The sequence below is a fragment of the Podarcis muralis genome, chromosome 2 (assembly GCF_964188315.1).
Source record: "Podarcis muralis chromosome 2, rPodMur119.hap1.1, whole genome shotgun sequence".
NCBI lineage: Eukaryota > Metazoa > Chordata > Lepidosauria > Squamata > Lacertidae > Podarcis > Podarcis muralis.
Window position 1 is genome coordinate 23,400,066 of NC_135656.1, and position 17,690 is coordinate 23,417,755.

The 17,690-nt window shown below is 45.4% G+C and overlaps 1 protein-coding gene across 2 annotated transcripts in view; it reads right to left on the bottom strand.

Moving 5' to 3' along the window:
• Positions 1-17,690, bottom strand: part of CACNG5 (calcium voltage-gated channel auxiliary subunit gamma 5) — a 55,129-nt gene that overhangs the window by 13,145 nt on the left and 24,294 nt on the right. For both annotated transcript variants that reach the window (XM_028713079.2, XM_028713087.2), the window contains exons 2-3: positions 2,462-2,697; positions 516-602 (exon numbers count right to left, since the gene is read on the bottom strand). In XM_028713079.2, coding sequence (XP_028568912.2) covers positions 516-602; positions 2,462-2,697 — 323 coding nt within the window. The remainder of the gene's footprint in view (positions 1-515; positions 603-2,461; positions 2,698-17,690) is intronic.

Here is a 17,690-nt window from a genome sequence, read left to right on the forward strand (position 1 = left end):
ATCAGAGAGAGGAGCTGAGGGAAGTCCTTGCTCGGGGGGGGGGGTAGGGTTGGGAGGGGGGAAGGGGGAAAATAATGTATGTGATTATATTGTTTGATAATTCGGTATGTTGAAATTCTTTAATAAAAAAATATTTTTTTTTAAAAAAAGAATTGCTATTGCCCCCTCTAATTTAAAGGAGCACCAATCTGCTATCCTCTTTGCTGCTTGAAGTGCAAAGGATTGATCTGCAACTACGTCACACTGTGATGCTGATGTAACAGCTGCCAAGCCTAGCAGGACTATTGGAATGGCTTCGTGTCTCCCTTCCACATGTGCTCATGAACTCTTGAGTTTCCTTTGACAAAGAAACCCAGGAAACAACGCAAACAACAACGACTTCTCCAATAGACAATGTTTTGGTGCAGTCCTTTACTGAAGATAAAACATGACTTCTTTTCTAGTCTCTGAAAAGCCGGTGTTTGAATGAACACACATAAACACTGCTCCCGCAATAAGAAAAGATAACCACCTACTTAAAACATTGACTGTTGATTCAGATGTCAGCTGGACATTCATTGGCATGACGTATTCTATCGTGAAGCACCTCCCACGTTCTTCACCTGGAATGGCAAAAGCTCATTTTACACTTTCTTGGGGAGCAAAGGCATCAAGCCCCATACTTCCCACAGGATCTCCTGCGATTGTTATTTGCTTCTTTTAAACCATTCATACAATTGCAAATTGTGTAATTGGTGTATTTCCTTGTTTAGTTTGGCTAAGGGCCCTTTAAAATATCACAAGTAAAAGAACAGAAACCAAGCAGCCCGATTTTAAATATTGCTTAGAAATATGTAAACTCCACTGATATAGCAATAGCACAGGTTCCATCTCCATGACAAGAGTATAATGCAGGGGTCTGCAAACTTACTGCGCCTCGGGCCGATGTCTCCAGAGCCAATTTCGCGGTGGGCTGGAGGGTGGGGGAGCACGTGCCCATACGTGTGCCCACACTCTATTTCCGGCACTCTTCCGGGTCAGAGGAGCACCGGAAATAGCTTGTGCGCATGTGCACAGACCTCCTCCAACCCAGATGTGCACTGGAAATAACACTTGCGCATGCGCGCAAGCTATTTCTGGTGCTCCTCCGACCCGGAAGTGGGCAGCCGCGCAGCACAGCACCGGTAGGAGCGGGCAGTGGGCAGCAGGGGGCGCCACGGGCCGGATAAATGTGTTCCTTGGGCCTTATCTGGCCCACAGGCCTTAGTTTGGGGACCCCTGATATAATGAATGGATTGTGCTCAGAGGTCAATGCGTGCACCTCATTTCTCTTCCAAAGCCTGCCACGGTTTGATTGCTAGTGGATTTACAGTGCAATCCTAATGAGATCTACTCAGAAGTAAGTCCTATTGGATTCAATGGGGCTTACTTGCAGGCAAGTGTGGTTAGGATTGCAGCCTAAGGGTTGTCCTGTTTGCTAAAGGACTTTCACTTGTATCCCTTTGCCTGCACATCCTTGCCCCCCAAACTGCTCCAGAGCATTGGAAGAACCCCAAAAGCAGATCTGGGGGCACACAGGCAGAGGAGAGGGAGGGAATTTTTCACTACACAGAGATATGTCCTTGCAGGAGAACTCCATTAGCCATTGACAGTGGATAATGTGGTCACTGAGACCACATAACACCGGTCCTAAGATACCTATATTGGCTCCCAGTACATTTCCGAGCACAATTCAAAGTGTTGGTGCTGACCTTTAAAGCCCTAAATGGCCTCAGCCCAGTATACCTGAAGGAGTGTCTCCACCCCCAACGTTCAGCCCGGACACTGAGGTCCAGCGCCGAGGGCCTTCTGGCAGTTCCCTCATTGCAAGAAATGAGGTTACAGGGAACCAGGCAGAGGGCCTTCTTGGTAGTGGCGCCCGCCCTGTGGAACACCCTCCCATCAGATGTCAAGGAAATAATCAACTATTTGACTTTTAAAAGACATCTGAAGGCAGCCCTCTTTAGGGAAGTTTACAATGTTTAATGCTGTACTGTGTTTTTAATATTCGGTTGGGAGCAGCCCAGAGTGGCCGGGGAAACCTAGCCAGATGGGTGGGGTATAAATAATAAATTATATTATTATAATGGAGTGGCTGCGGACTGAGGTTGCATTAAGACATGCAGTATATATATATGAGCCTACGCAAATCCACATAGTGAATTGCACATGTGAACCAATCCAGTGACTCGCTGGAATATTCCAACAATTTCAAAATGGGCCACCAGTCCATTCTCCCCACCCCCACCCCAAGGTGTTGGAAATTAAAACTGTGAAGCCATTTGCACATAATCATGCATGATATAACTGGAATATTTCACAGACCTTAATTATAAATTTAATCAAAATGCACAACTAACAGGACTCAGAAACAGTCACTAGACATGACTAGCCACAGGGACAGCAAGCAAAAAGAGATTCACTTTTCAGTAAAGCACAGTACCTGCCAAAAAGCAAACCCTCCAGAGCCCAGAGTGCAGAGACATCTTGATTTCAGCACTCTGGTTTTGGGGCAAGATAATCCCTTCCTCCAGGTACAGCCAGTAGTCCGTGCTCACAGCAATCCCCAGGAGTCCCAATCCGCACACGGCAAACACACTGCTAAGCAGAGTCAGGGCCTTTCTGCCACAGGTGCTCATTCCCAAAAGCATCAGGGTCCGACGGGACAAAAGAGAACTCCTGCACGGGCAGAGAAGAAAACAAGATCTGTTAGCAGTGAATTGGGGACGTTATATGCACTGAATGAAACAGAAATTTCCCTCCTTTTGTGCACAGTTTGATATCAGAGTTATCGGTGGGGAAACAGCACAAAAGCCCCATATAAGTTGAAAATGAATGTGGCAAACCATTGTCATGTCCCTTTATGTCCAGGCGTAGGAGAACTTGGCCCTCCAGAGGTTTTGGGACTACAATTCCCATCATCCCTGTCCGCTGGTCCTGTTAGCTAGGGATGATGGGAGTTGTAGTCCCCAAACCTCTGGAGGGACAAGTTTGCCTATGCCTGCTCAATGCAATGTGCTCTAGGTGGGGCTACCTTTGAAGGTGAACCCAGAAACTACAACTAACCGAGAATGCGGCAGCTTGACTGGTGACTGGGAGTGGCCACTGAGACCATATAACACTGGTCCTGAAAGACCTACATTGGCTCCCAGTACGTTTCCGAGCACAAGTCAAAGTGTTGATGCTGACCTGTAAACGGCCTCAGCCCAGTATACCTGAAGGAGCATCTCCACCCCCATCGTTCAGCGTGGACCTCTGGGTCCATATGGAGTCATAGTATTACATATAGTAACATAGTATAGTCATAGTATTACAATAGTATCCCAGAGGGTCAGTGTGGCATGGTGGAAAGAGGATCAGACTAGAGCTTACGCTCTAGCCACTAGGCAACACTCTCAGCCCAGTCATCTCTCGGCCTATTCTTCCCCCCCCCCCATTCATTCATTTGTTCAGCCTTTATTGGCATAATTTAGACAATAAAACCATAGGAGGAAAACCATCCATGAAAATAATGGTAATCCAGACATATTAAACACATAAAACATACAAAAGACTCAATAGCCACCATTAAATAAAATTAAGTAATTTTAGATTTGACTTTAAAAATCTTGGCTAAATATCCTGATACAATCTCAGTAGTTTTGGGAATATCATCCCACAACAAATACTGGATTACAGATTCTTTGCAATTTAATTTACAGGGCTGGGGGAGGATTTTTTTTTTTAAGTGGGGGCAGGGAACCACATACACTGCCTTGAGCTCCCTGGAATAAAGGCAGGATATAAATATAAGAGGGGTGGGACTTTACATCAGGAGGAATTTGACAGAGTAATAAGCCGATTGCTCCATCAGTGCAAGTATCTCTGACGGCCTGCTGGAACAATCTACCCACTCTTCCCCTTCTATTTTGTTCTGGGGTTTTTTCTCATTCTCCCCCCACCCCCCAGCCAATTTAGACGATGCACTCAGGGGGCTTTTGAGAGGGAAGAAGCCTCATGGTGTGAGTGGAATTCCTTGTAAGGGGCTTCCACTAGCACAGGGATCCCCAAACTAAGGCCCGTGGGCCGGATAAGGTCCGAGGGATTTGTTTATCCAGCCTGCGGCAACCCCCGCCAGCTGCCACCCGCTCTTACCGGCACTGTGCTGCGCAGCTGCCCACTTCCAGGTCAGAGGAGCACTGGAAACAGCTTGTGTGCATGCGCAAGCGTTAGTTGCACATGCACAAACGTTATTTCTGGTGCACATCCGGGTGAGAGGAGGCCCGTGCACACGCACACAAGCTATTTTCAGTGCTCCTCCAACCTGGAAGTGCGCCGGAAATAGCGTGTGGGCACACGCTCCCCCGCCCTCCAGCCCGCCGCACGATCAGCGCTGGAGACACTGGCCCAAGGCGTGGTAAGTTTGCTGACCTCTGCACTAGCAAGACTGAGACGCTTGCCTAAGGCTGAAATTCTACAGGCACTTACTAGGGAGCAAGCCCTGTTGAATGTAGTGTGACTTACTGCACAGAATTGGGCTGCTTGGGTGCTAGCCAATTTGTGGATTTGAGGTGAGGCTGAACACTTATCCATTACATCAGAGAGAGAGAGAGAGAGAGAGAGAGAGAGAGAGAGAGAGAGAGAGAGAGAGAGAGAGAGAGAGAGAGAAGCAGTTTGCCAGGCCACACTGCAAGCTTTCAAGATGCTCAGAGTCCTTTTATCAGCACTGGACTGGTGATACGTGCACAGCAAGACAGCCAACTCTCAGACAGGATTTGAAATCCCGCTGCCTTCGACTCTGACAAATCTCTCCCTCGGCGGATTCTTGACGTGGATATTATGAAGATGTGGGGCTCAGCAATGCAGTGTAGCACGACAAATTACTGTGGTAGTGTCCCCCCCCCCTCAATATATATATTCCTAGCACTGCCATTTGGCTTCCCGTTAATTAGCCCTTTTTGGCACTGGTTCAGAGAAAAGCACACAAAGTCTCGATACTCCGGCATGTGTAACGTGCAGTTTGTGAGCTGCACCTCTGTCCTTTCTCTGCCGGAACAAACACATAACTCTCCTAAATAATAGGAAGCAGTCACACAAGTCCTTTAGAGAAGCAATCATCGCAATGTCACACAAGTTATTTACAAAGCATGGTGCCGTACTTAAACGCACAAGAAGGCAGCCCTCACCCTGCAGGGCGTATGGTCCAATGTAGACCCCAAGTTACCAGAAGCCTTCTCTGACCAGGAAGTTTTGAAAGTCAGAAAATTGGTGCTGATGTAATGCAGAGCTCACCTCATATCGGACATCACCTGCTTAAAATTCCTACAGAGGTCTCAAGGTTTCCATAGTCAGTACATTCATCGGGACTAAGTGTCTCTGACTATATGGAGATGCAGAGGGCTTGTCCGCTAAAGGACAGAGCTGTGTGAAACAGCGAAGGGGCTCATTAGGGGCACTTGCTATCAATATGAAAGACAGGGCACCTGATCCATGCGACGGTCACCTCCAGGCTTGACTATTGTAATTCACTCTACGTGGGGCTGCCCTTGAAGCTGTCCCAGAAACTCCAGCGGGTGCAGAATGCTGCAGTGAGGCTCCTCACGGGGTCACTGCCATGGAAGCATATTCACCCAGTGCTTTTCCAGCTGCACTGGCTCCCGGTGGAGTACAGGGTCAGATTTAAGGTGCTGGTTTTGACCTTTAAAGCCCTTCACGGCCTAGGACCCTCGTACCTACGGGACCGCCTCTCCCGGTATGCCCCGTGGAGGACCTTAAGGTCCATAAACAGCAACACCCTAGAGGTCCTGGGCTCTAAGGAAGTCAGATTAGCCTCAACCAGAGCCAGGGCCTTTTCAACACTGGCTCCGGCCTGGTGGAACGCTCTGTCTCATGAGACCAGGGCCCTGCGGGATCTGATTTCTTTCCGCAGGGCTTGTAAGACAGAGTTGTTCCGCCTGGCCTTTGGCTTGGAATCAACTGGATGCCCTTCCCCTCTATCCTTTTTCCTTTCTCCTTCTGTGATGGAACTCCTATTTGGGGACTTCCTTGGCTTTTTTTCTGGCCCACGTAGGACCAGTCTGGATAGTTGGCCTGGTGAAGATTTGACGCTTTCATCCCCCAAAAAGTTTTTGATTTGAGTTTCTACTGAAATGAGGCTGCATTTTAATGTTGCATTTTAATCTTGTTTTTCAGCTGCATTTTAATCAATTGTTTTATACCTGGTGTTAGCCGCCCTGAGCTTGGTCTTGGCTGGGGAGGGTGGAATAAATAAAATTTCTTCTTCTTCTTCTTCTTCTTCTTCTTCTTCTTCTTCTTCTTCTTCTTCTTCTTCTTCTTCTTCTTCCAGTCCCCCCCCCCCCAATTCTGTTCAGCATCTGTTCAGAATCTGGCTGATCCAAGCACTGGCTGATCCGATGTTGACAACCCACCTGCAATTCAATTACATGTAGCTGACCCGATAACAACCCAGCCACAATAGGGAACAAACAGGTGGCACTCTGAGGAAGGCCTGGCCTTGCACGTCCCCCTGTTGCATGCCCACATCAACAGCAACCTAGCTGAATGAGACATGACGAGGTCGAGTCATGGACATCTGAAAAGCACCTTCAGTTGGTGGCAATTCACCACTGTATCTCTTAGGAACTGTAGATTCCCTGGGAGCATACTGGGATGGAGGAGCTCAACCGAAAGATCAGGAATGACAGACAAGTTTCTTTCCTAAAAGAAGTGCCTGTCCAGCACGACCAACTTTCCTCTGCAATATTTAGTCTCAGAAGAGGATTGGGCACTTTTTAGCCTGTTGGGTGCCCCCTGTCATGAGAATGCACCTTGTAATATGTTCCAGGCCACAAAGGTACAGTGAAGGCTTTTTAGCAGAGAAAAACAAGGAACTTTTCAAATGCCAGAAGCTCTTCTACAGGTCAAAATTCAAGCAGTAAGTAGGTCAAGGCATGTCGTTAACTCCTTTTCACAACCTCAGTTATACGTAGAGCTAGGAGATTGGAAACAGGAATGGTCTCAAATAGGGCTGTTACAAACGTAATATCAATCTATCATAATAGTCAGTCAACCCCAACATGGATCTACATGCTGTACTGTTGCAAGTTGTCGTGCTTCTTCAGTGAGCATGATCCAAAAGCCACAACATTTGGTCTAATGGATCAGCCTTTCCCAAACTTTTGTCCCTCAGATAATTTGTACTACAACTTCCATCAAACCTGAGCTTTGGTCATGCTGGCTGGGGCTGATAGGAGCTGTAGTCCAAACCATTGGGAGGGTACCATATTGGACAGTGAGTGTGACCATTACACAACTGGGAAGATGACCATAGTTCAGGAACAACTCTAGACCTAACTTTTAGGCACTTTCCCATCATCTAGGGCAAAGAAGATATTACTCTGGGATACCATTACATAAGATGTCATTGAATCATAGCTGAGCACAAAAACAAAACAGAGGAGGGACTGACAGTTGAAAAAACCTGGAGCTGGTTCCTAAACAGAGGAGGGAAATGACTAATTTTGAAAGTACAGAGCAGGAGGAGTCGGAACATATGCTGCCAAACACCTTGTTTATGAAATTCATCATTTATGGTGGTAACGAACAGTTCTAATCTCTCAAGGGCCAGAGTTCAATCCCATGCGCTGGTTGGCCACAATGAGAACAGGATGCAGGATTAGATGGACCATTGGCCTGATCCAGTCAGTTCTTCTTATGATCTTATGTTCTTAGTTTCAACAGATCTCAGCAACCACTGGGCGACCCACACAAATTATGGCAGTGAGCATATTTTTCTATATTATTTCTCAAGGTTTCAGCACTCAGCGGTAAGCTCTTTAGAAACTACTTTCCTTTTACAACCCAACCCTTCTATTTTTCTCATTTCTAGCATTTAATTTATTTCAAGTATTTCTATGCTGCTTTTTAGCAGAGAGACCTGTTCTTCAGTTCTGGCATGTGCAAGCTGGAATCAAGCCAAGAGGGAAGTTTCAAGTTCACAGTTGGCAAATCTGCTAATTGCGACAGTCAATGCACACTGGATGACTTTTTTTGAAATTAATCACTTGCAAATGTATGCTCATAATTGATAGCTTTGGAGCACCCCACCCCCAAAGCCCCATCTGTGTTCACTCAAAAATAAACCCGACAAAGTTCTTAAGCACGTTCCTTTCTCCCAAGAGGCAATTTCCATGGACACCAGTGAGACTTATTTCAAAAGAGTTGTGTTGAATAGTGAGGTGCCAGTTCCTTCTGCTTAGCACAGCTGGCCCAATTTCAGGGATGTAATTTTCAAGCAAGTACCTATGAATGTTGGAGGGTGGCAAGGCCATTCCGCACACCCCCACATGTCAATCAACAAATAACTTTTCTTCAAAACAAATATGGCTGTTACCGGTTTGTGCAACCTCTATAGGTTCCTATAAGCCCTGGAGCGTGGTAGGAGAACAGCAGAATATAATTAACAGATAGGACTTGCCCTTATGCTGCTTAAGGGCAAGAAACCTGGCTTAAGCACTTTATGGCTTTCACTGTAAGTAACTTTCATTACATAGTTTTTAAGCTAGACAGAGTTATGTCATGCAGAAAGATCCAAGAGCATGATAGATACATATAGTACAGTGAAGCCCAGATACAAGATTGTTCAAGCTAAGCTCTTTAAAAGAACCCACTCTGATTAAGACAAGTGCAAAAAATAGCTTCAATATGAGCCCCACTAAGGGGCCTTGGGCTTCCCAGTGCCTGCTCACCAGCACAATCCATGCACAAGGTAAAAGCTGAGTGAGAGATGATGAAGTGCTAGACCAGAGGACTTCTTCAGAAGGTGGACAGAATCTGGGAAGCGTAGTCTGGCCCAAAAGGAATAAAAGGTCTCCCTTGAGCTCCAGACCCTCAACAGAGGAAACTGTCTGATTGGAGCTATCCAGGGTCCTGAAAATGCAGCATTTTATCCGCTACCTAGGTAAGCTGCCCTCAGATGCCTGCAATGCTATGCCCCATAGGCTCCCAGATCATGGGTAGGCAAACTAAGGCCAGGGGGCTGGATCCAGCCCAATCGCCTTCTCAATCTGGCTCGTGGATGGTCCGGGAATCATGTTTTCACATGAATAAAATGTGCCCTTTTATTTACAATGCATCTCTGGATTATTTGTGGGGCCTGCCTGGTGTTTTTACATGAGTAGAATGGGTGCTTTTATTTAAATTGCATCTCTGGGTTATTTGTGGGGCATAGAAATTCATTCATTCCCCACCCCCATAGTCCAGCCCCCCACAAGGTCTGAGGGACAGTGGACTGGCTCCCTGCTGAAAAAGTTTGCTGATTATGGGAACAAGGGCAATACAATAGGGGACATGCACATGACAAGAGACAGGAGTAGATCAACTGAGGCTTTACAAGATCACTTTGGTGTGATTAAGATTACAGGCTAAAAAGTGGAAGCGTGTGAAGAAGAAGAACACTTTCTTGCTTTCTATAGTCTGTATTTTAAAATCTTTAAATAACCCTCTAAGTAAGAAGTAAATGGCATAAAAGTTTGCTCTTCCAGTGGAATCATACCTACTGTACATGTTCTATTTCCCAATCCCCTTGCAACAAAAAAAATATGTTACCGGTTGTGACTTTTCTCTTTGTAGATTCCTTAAATGCTACGTGCATCTGCAAGGCTGCACACATACAATATTTATGTATTCTGCTTATCAGTTACTGATGATAAAATAATGCAGTGAAGGCAAAAAAAAAAAAAAAAAAAGGGACAGCCATAACAGCACACAAAAGTGGGCGTTTCAGGATTCTAGTGGGCGTTTCAGGATTCTAGGGGGGCGGTAGGGGGGGTTCTATGGCACAAGCTGAATCCTCCTTCCATCGAGCACTGGTGGGCGGTAAGGAAATTTTACCATCAAGAAAGATGCATTAGTGGGCGGTAGGTCTAAAAAGGTTGACTACCCCTGAACTGGGACGTGGGTGGTGCCATGGGTTAAACCACAGAGCCTAGGGCTTGCCGATCAGAAGGTTGGCGGTTCGAATGCCTGCGACAGGGTGAGCTCCCGTTGCTCGGTCCCTGCTCTTGCCAACCTAGCAATTCAAAAGCACGAAGTGCAAGTAGATAAATAGGTACCACTCCAGCAGGAAGGTAAACAGCGTTTCCGTGCGCTGCTCTGGTTCGCCAGAAGCGGCTTAGTCATGCTGGCCACATGACCGGAAGCTGTACGCTGGCTCCCTCGGCCAGTAAAGCGAGATGAGCGCCACAACCCCAGAGTCGTCCGCGACTGGACCTAATGGTCATTCTGAACTATTGCATGAAATGTCTTTGTCAACAGATGCATTTGTGCATGCACTAGTGGGCTTTTTGTGGTGTTGGGGGACATGTTACTCCACACTCATTTTTAACACCTCCCCATTAACCTGCCGTTGAGGTGCTCCTCACTTAGGAGAAGGTTAAGTTCCACATTGCCCCATGCAAATCTACTCTAAACGTGAAGAAAAGGTGGGTCCTAAGAGAGAAATATCATGTTAGCGTGCCCAGTGCTCCAGTTACCAATTAGGGAACACATCCACTGACTTTTCTATCCTACTGTCAGGATGGCATTTTCATTTACATTCTAAATGCTCACAGAGATCCAGCAATGCTACTTTGCCTTCAGTGCTTTGCGCTAACTCAAGCCTGGAAGTGCTAGCTTTAAGCAAAGGCTTTAAGAGAAGCATTGATGCAGGAAAGAAAGCTGAAAGCCCTGAACTAGCATGAAAAAAACACCAAGAGTCAAGTGGGAGAGAGATGGGGAGCAGACTGGCTGACAGCTAATCATCTGAAAGCAGTCTTCATAACAAGATCACATAGTTGGAGGGTGAAAGAATTACCATCTGCAATGGCCCAGATACTTTCCAATAATGTTTCTACAGTGGTTTTTTTGTGTGGGTTTTTTTTGTCCTTGCTAAGTGATACATCATTTCACTCCCACATTCCAGGATCAACGTTTGCTCGTGCTCCCTGTGTCTGAACTGCCTCTCCTAATTTATTCCATTTATTTCCACAGCTCAGTCTGCTTCCAAAGACTCTATTAGCCACCAAGACCACCACATTTTATTTACTTACATTCATTGTCCTTTCTTATCCTAAAAAAGAAGGCTCTTTCAGAAAATACCAGTTAATTTATTTATTTCAAATTGTGTTTATATTCTATTTATAGATGTAAATAAAGAACTAACCTAGTTATTAGATGCTATGTTTGATGAAGTCATGTTTTCCTACGTTTCTGGTTGTGGCAACAGAGGTCATGCTACAGTCTTATTCCTTTGTATTTTGTCTTCAAGAACAAAAAAGTATATTTTTTTAATGTATAGAATTAGATAAAAATATAGCTATAAAAATGGCTCTGAAACAGTCCCAAGTGATTGGTAGTTGGAGCACTGAAGATACAAACTTTTATTTTTCTCTCAGGGTCTCTGTCTCTCCTGAACAGGATAGCTCAGTTGGTTAGAGCATGGTGCTTATAATGCCAAGGTGGCAGGTTCGATTCCCATATGGGGCAACTGCATATTCCTGCATTGCAGGGGGTTGGACTAGATGATCCTCAGGGTCCCTTTCCTACTCTCCAAGCCTTTGATTCTAATAAATTAGTATCTAGAACTTGCAGCTTGTATCTCTCTATGAAGTGGTGAGCACCTCACCTATCAATTTTTGTTTAAAGCAAATGAAATAAAATAGAGCCAGTCACTCCATCATAAAGATAATGATTTGTTCTGGGTGCTAGACACACAAGGTGCTAGGAACCAGTCAACTATGATGAGGCACAGAGTGGGAAGCAGCAGAGTCATTAAAAAATCCAGTGATTCTGGAACTGAAATTCTAATATCCTCTCGTGCTCCTTAGTAGATAGATGCACGCCAATGGAAGCCAGGATGTTCTTGCTGAAGAAGAAGAAGAAGAAGAAGAAGAAGAAGAAGAAGGAGGAGTTTGGATTTGATATTCTGCCTTTCACTCCCTTTTAAGGAGTCTCAAAGCGGCTAACATTCTCCTTTCAATCCTCCACCACAACAAACACTCTGTGAGGTGAGTGGGGCTGAGAGACTTCAAAGAAGTGTGACTGGCCCAAGGTCACCCAGCAGCTGCATGTGGAGGAGCGAAGACGCGAACCCGGTTCACCAGATTACAAGGCTACCGCTCTTAACCACTACACCACACTGGCTCTCAACAAAGACTACCCAACAAATACAGGAAGGACTGAAAAAGGAATCAGGTTTTGAAAGCATTCTCATGTGAACACCCAAATGCTATGTGCAATTCACTGGGCAACCCCTAGGTGTTTATTCACATATGTTTACAAATTGCAACATGAAAGTGTCTTATCTAATTTTGAATTTCACAATAAGCAAAGGCCCAAATAAGCTTCTGGGGAGTGCAAATTACATCTGTTACCTTGTTGGGTTCCCTCCTCCCCAAAACTTTAAATTTTTCAAAGGTAAAAAGGGAAAGGGAAAGGCTGCTTTTTCATGTTCTTCAAGTTAATCAGCAGAATGCAATATGGCAGATCAAAACCCTCTGGATATAATTTCTGCTCTTAGGCTCATAATATATTTAACAAGTTATAGAAATGAACCACTCCTGGCTTCCATTAAGCCAACACCACCTCAGATGAGCCTTGACTTAAATTATTCTCTGTGCTATGCCACCTTATCTAGGTCAAAGAGCTAGGAAGCAAAGAGTAAGGCTAACTCAGTACAACAGACTTATTCGTTACTATTATTAGAAGACTTGGTAGAAGGAAGCTAGCTTTGGTTCAGAAACATCTCTGCTCACTTTGTCCAAAAGGCAGAATGTAGAATGTGCGGGTCAAATCCATGCATACTGCTTATTCTCACATCAAAGACAACTTTTTAAGATCTCCCTCCCTTGGCTCATGAAGATGTCTTCCTTCTTCTGAAAAAGCTGCCCATCTCAGAATAGACTATATGTGTGTTAAGCGAATAGGATTGATGTGTACCGTATATGGAAGCATCATTTTCTAGAGATAAATAAAATTTGTGTAGCATAAATGTCTGCTTTATTTTAAATATACTATCCCATTTGCAAGTTCTAGTTCCATGCAAAAGTACACTAGCTTTCCCAATCTTTATTTCATTTTACACGGACATGATTTTTCTGTTAAATTTTTATCCCTGTAGCTTCAGCACCCAATTCCCCTTAGGACTGCCAACCTTATAAAGAAAAAGAAAAACACAGTACATTCAGCCTTAAAATCATTAAAGCACCAAGAACAAACATCACATAAAACCTAATAAGGAAATAAGAGATAGATGACAAAATTATCACAGTAGCCAAGTAGCCAATGGTTACAACAAACATGGAAGAATATAGATATCTTTCCTTGGTGCTATGACAACATATTATGTTCCAGGAGAGATTCCCTAAGAACAGCATTCCAGAAAGGGGGTGCCACACCTGACCAGGTACTCATTTGCCTTCCCTTACATGGCGGAGGTACATGGAAGGGATTCTGAAATCTCAGTAATCGGATGAACAATATGGGCATGACTGCCTAACAAGTTCTTGGGCAATAAAGTACATGGGACTTTAAAAGCAAGTACCAGCACTTTGGGGTGGTGTTTAACGAAGAGTAGACCAATTTCAATTACTGAACATGACAATGTTAGACCCCTTAATTTTAATAGGTTCACTCCGAGTAAAACTCAGCTGAATTGAGTTGAGCTTGGAAATGGACCAGGAGACAGTGAAGATGCTTCAGTACAGGTGAGATACGACCCCAGCATCTGCTCCCAGTTAACAGCCTGGTATTTTGATCTAGCTGCAGTTTCTTGAATTTTGGCCAAAGGCTTCCCCACATTCAACATGTTGTGGTAACCCAATATGGAGCTTACCAGAGCATAAGCAGGGGCACGAGTAGTGGGGGCTGAGGGGTCTTCAGCCCCCCCAGAAATTTTCAAGGAGGGGGCTGCCCCCCAAAAAAACCCTGTGCCCCACTCTGCCTCCTCCTCCCCACCTGATATTGCTCAGGCATAAGGAGGCTCAGCTCCACACTCCTCATTCCTCACCAGTGCACTAGGCAGGGTCAGGATGCAACATGTTACATGAGGCACACCCCCCCCCAATGTGGGGGTCAAGTTGGCACCCCTGAGCATAAGTAACTTTGGCTTAGCTATATCTCTGTCCAGGAGAAGACACAACTAGTACACTAATATAATCTGATGAAAGGTAGGGTGGGTCACTGGATCTACAAACATTTTCGGGGTCACACTGTCTCTCAAGGTGAGCAGTCCCTCATTTGGAGGGTTGCTGATAACACAGAGAATGAATATGGTATAGCGAACAGCAGGGTGGACTTAAATACGGAAAACCAGACTCTACCAATCTATGCGCTAAAGTATAACACTTATTAGGTGGTCTTGCGCAATATGGCCAGCTGGCCTACTTTTATCCAATGGGACTGTGTTAAAGACAATCAAGGTAATATCAGGGTAAGCTCTGAAAGCACTTTGTGAGTTGACAAATGGCATAGAAATTAGCAAGGACTTGGGGGGGGAGCCCCCACTTTAATATTTATATAAAAGGTTACAGGTTGACAAAGAACCAGTGCTCTGAGAACACCGGGGGGGGGACGGGACCCTGAGCTGAGTGTAAATGGTCTAGAGACACGACTTTCTTACAGTTTGTTACACTTCCCAAGTACACTTTGGAGCTGGCATTGCAAATCTCATCTACACATCTGTCATCCTTGTGAGCAAGAGCCTTTGGCACCAGCTGGGAAGCAGACATTTGGCAAGCTTGATCTTCCTTGCTGCTTTTCTCGGCAAGAAGAATGGTCGGATTGCTTTGCAGGCAAAAATATTGCTTGAGTTCATGGTGTGCTGGTTGCCTCCGTGGTGACAAGACTCAGCTAAGAAGGAACAGAGATATTGCTTTCTCCCATAGATTTCCTTCTTTTTTGTTTCTTTACTGAGTGCTGAGTAGCAACATTTGCACATCACATCCATGATCCTCATGGTCAGCAAATAAGCCACTGTAGTCTAGTGGTTAGAGTGTTGGACCAGGACCTGGGAAACCAGAGTTCAAATTCCCACTCTGCCAAAAAGGTCACTGGGTGACTTTGGGCCAGTCACCATGTAGGCAGCTTTGAGCTCTTTGGAGGAAAGGTAGGATAATTTTAAGAATAATTTTACTGATTGGTATTGACAAAAGGACAATGTTCTCCACTGCACCTGAAGACAGAGGAGAAGCCACAGGGAAAACACAAAGCCTTTCCTACTGCTGCTGCTCCTTGCATTGACTGCCTGACTCTACCATGTGATGGGGACAGTCCTGTCTAAGAACTCTTTGATATTATTGAGAACAGATAAAAGAGATTCTGCACCAGGTCAAAGTTCCACCCTCTGTAATGACTGCATTCTCTGTAATCTGGGCACTCCTCGAAAAAAGTACAGCTGGACCTTGGTTTTCGAACAGCTTAGTTCTCAAACGTTTTGGCTCCCGAACGCCACAAACCTAGAAGTGAGTGTTCCAGTTTGCCAACTATTTTTGGAAGCCGAACATCCGATGGGGCTTCTGTGGCTTCCAGTTGGCTGCAGTAGCTTCTTGCAGTCAATCAGAAGTTGCACTTTGGTTTTCTGACATTTTTGAAGTCGAACAGACTTCCAGGATGGATTCTGTTCGACTTCCAAGGTACGACTGTATTGTGGAACTAGATAGGGCCCACAAAGGGGAAGCAGAAACAGCTTTTTCCTTTCTCAACAGATCTGAAATTTGCTCCTCTGAGGACAGGAGTTTCCCCATGCTGGGTATAGAGAGATCCACTGAATGGGAAAATGACAAATCAGTGTGCTTCGATGGATACCATCTGCTACACAAAGTTCAGCTTTGACATCGGCGGTACATTTTTGTAACCATAAGTTTACAAGCCCATAACCATAACCAAGAGCCATGCTGATCTGCAAATGCAGATTCCTTAAATTTGAGTAATATTTACCAACCATGGAAGGGGCGGCAGGGGGTGGAGAGACCTGCTAAGCTTCTTCTGAAAATAGTACAGGAGCTAGTGAGCCGTGTGAAATTTAACACGCAGAGATCTCCTTCCGCATCATTCCTGCAACATCAGCTTCATGCTGACTCTTGTGTTCTGGCATCTTGGGAGCCTTTGGTCCTCCACATATTATTAGACTACAACTCCCATCATTTCTTGCCATTTGCCGTGTTGTCTGGGGCTGCTGGGAGTCGGAATACCTGGAGGGTCACAGGTCCCCCATCCCCTGCTCTGCCTCTTTTGTTGTCGATCTTTTACTTCTTTTTAAAAAGATACTGCATCACAAACCTATCCCCGCCTTATGCCAAACTTAGCATGTCAATCGATTAAATACCTTTTTGTGCCAAAAGCAAAGCTGGAGTTGCTACTTTTTGCAGCAAGGACAATGTGCCAGATGGAGATTAGTTCAACTCAGTGAATATATCAAACAGCTACATGGGAGCTTGCAAGGAACTGGGACAGAGCAGAAATAGCCCTGATGCTGGCCTTCACATTTAACAGAGGCGCTTCCAAGAGCTGGCAGATGGAGGAAGCCTTTGCAAGAAATGCCTCTACTTATACCGAAATGGCTTATTTAAAGGCCAAGACTTAAAATTAATCTCACTGAAGCCAACTAGGCATGTGGAAAAGGAGGGCAGAATTTAACCCAGAAACAACAGCATTTCACCGCAGCAGTTCTGAATGCTTGCAGAGGGAATTCCTAATGGCAGGGAGCCAAGAAAGGGGTCCGTGTGTAAGGAGCTTGCTCCTTTTAAAAAAAAAAACAGCAACAACCCAAAGAGGTCTTTTCCTGGGAATTTGGCTGTGTCCACAAGCCACCTCTCTTGTGACACTGACCCGTGACCTACTGATCACCCTGGCAGCATTGACCAGGAAAAGCAGGCATTCGTCACAAGTGCCCTGAGCCAAGCAACCATCTGCTGTCTGTCCTCACTGTGTCCTGCCTCAGTAGCTGGCACATTTGCCACATGAGTCCTCCTAGCACACTGTTAGAAAGTCATTGCCCCATGCCATCCCTGCCTCACTCCCCCTACTGATAGCTCAAGAGGAGGTGTCTACAAGGAGGGAATATAGCTTTGATCAGTGGCTGTACTATGGAAGAAGGGTGTATTTGTTAGAAAGCAATACAGTGGTACCTCGGGTTACAGACGCTTCAGGTTACAGACGCTTCAGGTTACAGACTCCGCTAACCCAGAAATAGTACCTCGGGTTAAGAACTTTGCTTCAGGATGAGAACAGAAATCGTGCTCCGGCAGTGCAGCAGCAGCGGAAGGCCCCATTAGCTAAAGTGGTTATTCAGGTTAAGAACAGTTTCAGGTTAAGAACGGACCTCCGAGGTCCAGAGGTACCACTGTATGTGTTATACATGACTTGGACATATAATAATTACGCCATGTTCTCCCTCTGAAGCTATCACTATGTCACACAACAGCCAAGTCAGATTTGCCATTCAGTGGTGAACTCTACAACCCTTGAGATCCTAAGAGTCTTGCCATCACATCCCAAGCCATTGTAGCTTCTACTGCAGCAGCTACTCCTTCTCCTTATCTGACAAGCATCAAGATGTCTGGTGCTGGTGGGGTCCAAGAGGAGCAGAAGGGGGTTGTGGCTCCATAGATGGAAACAAAGACACCACCCCAGGCGTCTCTGAGCACTCTCCTGTCTTG